Genomic DNA, 6,243 nt, shown 5'->3' on the forward strand with positions numbered 1-6,243 from the left:
ATTCCAGGGAATATTTTAGTTGTGCAATCTCTATTTGTTGTTTAACGCTTGAAGTCCAGATATGTCTGGTAACTCTATCGTGCACTTCCTTTTTTGTGTGCTCCTTTTTCCTCTTACTTTTCCTCTTGGTTTTCATTCACTATGTTTTTATTATGTTGGTTCCGCTGTTAATCAGTGTTGTTTTAAAAGTTATGTATAGTACTGCAGTACATGATTCAAAGTATTTCAAATGAGGTGTGAAACTTCTGAATCATTGATTATGAATCAATTTCTATCTTGCTGGCAATGAATATCTAGGAGCAATATATTACATGATGAAAAATGAGAGCCTCTAATTCTAAACTTACAGATGCAACATACAGCAGCTTCATAAAATTAGGTCATGCTAATGCTTAGATTAGAATTCAGAGAACTGGTATTCTCTGAATAAGCTACACAATGGATCATGTGCGGTTAAGACCTTTTGATTTGTGACTAGCAAATCTTCCATTAAAAAAACCCACAAAATACAATAATAATTGGATTCAAATGGAAGTGAGCTCAATGTACTGGCACTTACTTTGTGAAGGCTCTCTGCCTTTTGTTCACAGTTCCTTTCAACTCATGAATGACTTTATGGTTTCATGGTGCTGTAACAGATTATTAGAATTGCACCATCTTCCTTTCCATTATAAGAGAGGAGTGCAGTTTCAAAGAATAAGAATTGACAGGGCACAGATTTAAGAAGGTGATGACACTGAGTAGACTTCTTCTTTCAAGTCCCAAAGGCTTTGTACTTTCAGAAGAATGCAAGAGTGTCAACTCTGTGAAGCATGAAAGCAGTTCCATGTACAGGATACTATTATATTTTGAAGGAAATATATATCTATTCCTCTCATTCACATGAGAATGTGCTCATCATTTTTAATTTCATCCCATCGGTTTTTTAATTACGTGTATGATCACAATCTGTTTGTCTGTGATCACATTATAGTGAGTAAAATTAACCTTAACAAACTTAATTATGATCCATTTGTAGAATAAATAAGGTAGCAGATGGTTAGTGATAATGATATTGAAATACACTTTCCAGAGTTGGTTAAAGTTTCAACTGGTCTTTGTGCCAATTATTGTTTTTAAACATGTATTCATTTTTATATCTGTGCAATTAGTTCTAATCAGATTTGCTCATTGGAGAATACAGCAATAATTTGACTGGGAGAGGAAAAATATCTCAATGTGAAACACCTTAAATAAATTGAACAGGGAATTAAGCAAATCATGTCTGTTTCTCTTATGGTGATAAGCGAGAATATAACTTTATCCGTGGTAAGATTTTAAGAGGTGCCTTGATGTCACAACTGAAAAAATGTGCTGGAGTTTATGCTAGGTTGTTCACTTTATTTTTAGCACAAGTTGTCTGAAATTGGACAAATAAGTGCAAAAGGTAAAGGAATTTTAAACTCAAATTATTTCCAGCACAGATTGAGTTAACACCGGTTATAAAGCATCTTGAGAGAATCAGGCCTGACTTTGGAACATGCCACAGCCCTAGATCAATTTAATCAGAACGACACATTTCTGCAAATTGTACCCATTTGCGAGCCTCTGAAGAATCTCCTAATAAGGTTTTTTTAGGCAATAGATACGTAAACGTTTTGTGATAGGCATGTTTTAAAAGCTTTTATGCATAGAATGATTAGATTTTATGGAGTCTGGAAGACACTATGGACTTGTAAAAATGGTGGATGAGGCCAATTCTGTCCCCACTATCAATTTTCCCCAGCACAGAAGGTAGTGGAGGTAATGAGCCCGTAGCACTCTGCACTCACAATCTGGCCAGCTCCAGTGTGGCCTTTGCAATTTTCATGCATTCAGGCACTTATCAATACTCATGATTTAGGATTCCTCAGGGGTGTTACAAATCATAGTTTGGATTCCTTCAAATGGTCTTACCACTGCTCCTAATGGCCCTTGCATCTTACATGCCAACTCAGCACTTTTCCATGTCCATTCATTCAGTATAAACTTTGAACAGAACTAACAGACCTTATAATAACTCTGGTAAATATGGAAAAGCTGTTCCTTAATTAAAAAACAAAACTTCCTTTTCTTAAAAAAAAAAATCCTGCTATTGCCACTACACTACAAATCAACTAGATCTTTAAATGATCAAGAGTAGAATGTAAAAACTACTCTTCAGGGCACAGAAGAAGAAAAGGCAAATTGGATTGGAATCCTTAATTCTGTTTCTCTAACCACTGCTGCGAGATCAGTTTAATTTTTACAGCACTTTTTTAAATTTAGTATTACAATTATATACTGTACATTAAGTTGTTCTCAAATTAACAAGGCAAGCCCTGTTTCTTTTCCCATTATTTTATCAGAATCCCATATTACAATGGGTACAGCACCATCTTCACAGTAAAGCTATAGTTTACCCCTAATTTATAAAATGACTACACTTGTTAGGGAAAATATATTAATCTCAGATTTAAAATTGAAATAACATCTATTGATTTTTGTGGAATAGAGCTCTATGCTTTTTGCATCTTCTATGGTGATTTCTTTATTCCTCTAAGTGGTATGTTCTAATTCTCATTTTAGGGGTGTGCCTTGTTCTCGATTCCTTCAACAGCAGGAAATATTTCTGTGTATTCCTTTCAAAACGTTCTTCGGAATTCATTGGAGATGGTTCAGACAAGGTTCATAAGGTTAACTGTGGGATGAATGGGATTATATTTTAGAGCGAATGAAGTTTTTCTGAAGTAATGTAGAAAATATTTTCATTTTGTGTAAGAGATGTGTCTGTTTTGTTCAATATCTAAGTGTACAATAGTACAATTCAGGGATGTAACAATAGTTTGTTAGTAGTTTGATGACCCTTACAATTGGATCAGAATATTGTATTTTTTGCACATGCCCTCCTATGTCTCTTCAGTTTTCCAAAGGCCAGCCAAATCCCACAAATGCAATGGAATAATGGCCACATCATCTGTTTTTGTGATGTTGATTTGAGGAGTGAAGTTTTTCCAGGACAACAGGAATAATTCCTGTTGTTTTTCAAGTTTAGAAGAAAGAGAGGTGAGCTTATTGAAACACACAAGCCTCTGAGGAAGCTTGATAGGTTAGTTGCTGAAAGGGTGTTCCCGTCATAGGAGAATGTAGAACAGGGGTCATCCTTTCAGAATAAATGCCTATATCAGACGGAGATAAGAAGGCATTTTATCTGAAGGTTATGAATCTTAAATTCATGACCCTCTTCTTCCCAAGAAAGCTGTGGAGACTCTCATTTCATATGTTCTAAACTGAGATCGACAGATTCTCAAACAATATGGCGAGTTGAGGATTTTGAGGAAAAAATGGAAATGTAGAGTTGTGAAATCAAGATCAAACCAGCCATGATCACAGAATGACAGAAAAACCCACGGCCCCGTATTGCCTATCCACGCTCCAATTTGTTTTGGTTTTGTTGTTTCAGCTGGCCTTTGGAAAACTGAAGAGACATAGGTGGGCATGTGCAAAAAATACAATATTCTGATCCAATTGTAAGGGTCATCAAACTACTAACAAACTATTGTTACATCCCTGAATTGTACTATTGTACACTTAGATATTGAACAGAACAGACACATCTTTTACACAAATTGAAAATCATTGTGTCCAAGAGAATATCTAAGAATTGAAACAACTGTCAATTAAAGATACTGGGAGTAAGTGTCACGCAAAGTTATAATGTAAAACACATGACAGCAAGTCAGCAGCCTGTTTTAATACATCTCCAGATTTATTTCCACTTAAGTCAACAGGACAGACAGGGTGGGTTGCCACCACTATCCATTTTGCGTTACGAGTCAAAGTCTACTCTAATGGATACCTGAAGTTGTAGAAAATTAGAGGGGTCTACTTGGTGGTTGCAGAATACAGGCAACTTTTATTGGTTAAACTTACTGGGTAAATAATGTGGTGCTGAATCAATATCAGTTGTTCATATAGTTGCATACTTCATGATTATACCATTTCTTCACAGGTACACACTGGCAGCCCAGGACCTGGTGATGAGAGCTAGAGGTGTTTTGAAGGACCGAGGATGGAGGATATCAAATGACAGACTTGGCTCAGGTGATGACATCTCCATGTACATCATTCCTCTCCTGCATGGAAACAAGTTGACATGATAATGATTGCTTTATGCCAAGTGAATTACTGGTTATTTGTTGCTGGCCCTTTAATGATACTGAAGGGAGGATGATTTCCTTTGATTTGTTACTTGTAGCAATGATTATCAGTTTCACTACAAATAAAAAACACAAGGAAATCTTATCCTGGTGGTGACCAGATAATGAGAAGCAGAAGTCCCAGAACTGATTCAAATAAGTTTTATGAAAAAGGAGTTTAATAAAATGGCATATTCACAGATTTTGCTTTCAGTTCAAATTTCACAAACTTTATCTTCTACTTTTGTTGTTATAGTTGATGTAATTGTTTTTTCTTGCAATCAAATAAATATATCCTGTATAAATCAAAAAGGAAGGATATTTATGAAAAACTGTAGAGTCTTTAAATAATGAGTAATTGCGTTATAACTTATGAAGTATGAAAATTTTGATGTATATTTTGCAAGTGCTGTCATGCTAGTGGAGAAGAGAGGAATTCTTCATGCTGTGTTTTAGAGTTCTTCATATAATCAATATGACAATCTTCTAGCAGAATTATGCTGTAATAATGTAGTAAATATTGTTTTGATTTTTTATGGTACTGTCTGAAGATTAAATCTGTTGGTTGCCACAGTTCATTTAAAAATGATACAAGCCTCCAACTGTTATACATACTGGCTTCTGCAAGGCAAAATAAGTGAATTTGCTGATTAATTTTGTAAAATAATTTTCTTTAGCTATTGAGTAGACATTGCCCAAGATTATCTATAGGGCAAGCTTTCATTAGTCTTTCTCTTTGTTACGTTTGTCATATACTGCACTCAACATAAATAGTTCTGTTGCATCTTTCTATTCTTTAATTCTATCATTGATATTATATGCTTGGCAAGTGTCCAAATGCTGCCAAAATCACACACCATTCCCAAGCCAATCTCTCACAGAAGCAGTGTAATAGACAAAAGTATTCTACACCAATGCTATTCATCTCATTGAAGTATTTATAGTTTGAACCGTGCTACACTGAAATATTTCATAGATGCCAAGGAAAAATTATTATAAGTTTTTTTTTAATGTTTAATTCATTTCTGAATGTGGAACATATATTTTTATTCCAAAGCAATGTTACATTCAGGCACTTCTGAAATTTCATTTGTGTTTGGAGTGTTAAAAATAATATGTGGGAAGGCTGGATTGAAGTTGCAAATAACTGATATGGTGTTGTATTTGACTGTTCATGAAAGTAATTTGTAAAGGACAGTAATATTGCACTGTACAGTAATTATATTTGCTTAATGTTTAAAGACTTTATTCAGTTATCTCTCTAATCACAAATTGTACTTGCAACAGACATTTTTTATTGTAAATCTTTCTGAATGTTTCTACTTTGTAAATTGCCTCTTTATTTCCATACAGCATTTCATATGCCAAATTTGATGACAAGGAGCATGACAGAAACAATTTTGAATTGATTGGTAATAAACAGGTTAACATATGCATCAGACAAACATTTTGTCAGTACAGATATTTTTTAAATTTCACATGCCAATAGTAAATGCACAAAGGTAATGCATTTTCCCCAGCATTTAGATCAATGTGGCTCATCACCCCAAAAAAAATGAATGCTTTAACATACTGGTGCAAATTTCAATTTGTTACATTTTTCATTCAAAGATTTCTGCAAGATTGATTGGAATCTTCCAACAATTTAAAAGTCTATGATATGCCGTATTCATAATTTGTCACCCAAAGGTTAAGTGACAATTTTCTAATAGATTTTGCAAAGATTTAAAAACATGTGCATTGAATATAGGAGTTGGGAGGTCATGTTGTGGCTGTACAGGACATTGGTTAGGTCACTTTTGGAATACTGCATGCACTTCTGGTCTCCCTGCTATAGCAAGAATGTTGTGAAACTTGAAAGGGTTCAGCAAAGATTTATAAGGATGTTGCCAGGGTTGGAGGTTTTGAGTACAAGGAGAAGGTGAATAGGCTGGGGCTTATTTTCCTGGAGCATTGGAGGCTGAGGAGTGACATTTTAGAAGTTTATAAAATCATGAGGGCACGGGTAGGGTGAATAGATAAGGTCTTTTCCTTGGGGCGGGGGAGT

General features: G+C 34.8%; 1 protein-coding gene across 1 annotated transcript in view; it reads left to right on the forward strand.

Moving 5' to 3' along the window:
- Window positions 1-5,515, forward strand: part of ppm1h (protein phosphatase, Mg2+/Mn2+ dependent, 1H) — a 153,221-nt gene extending 147,706 nt beyond the window's left edge. The window contains exon 10 of the mRNA XM_048548922.2: window positions 4,010-5,515. Coding sequence (XP_048404879.1) covers window positions 4,010-4,157 — 148 coding nt within the window. The 3' untranslated portion in view covers window positions 4,158-5,515. The remainder of the gene's footprint in view (window positions 1-4,009) is intronic.
- The last annotated feature ends 728 nt before the right edge of the window (window positions 5,516-6,243 follow it).

This window comes from Stegostoma tigrinum, chromosome 18, assembly GCF_030684315.1.
Source record: "Stegostoma tigrinum isolate sSteTig4 chromosome 18, sSteTig4.hap1, whole genome shotgun sequence".
Taxonomy (NCBI): domain Eukaryota; kingdom Metazoa; phylum Chordata; class Chondrichthyes; order Orectolobiformes; family Stegostomatidae; genus Stegostoma; species Stegostoma tigrinum.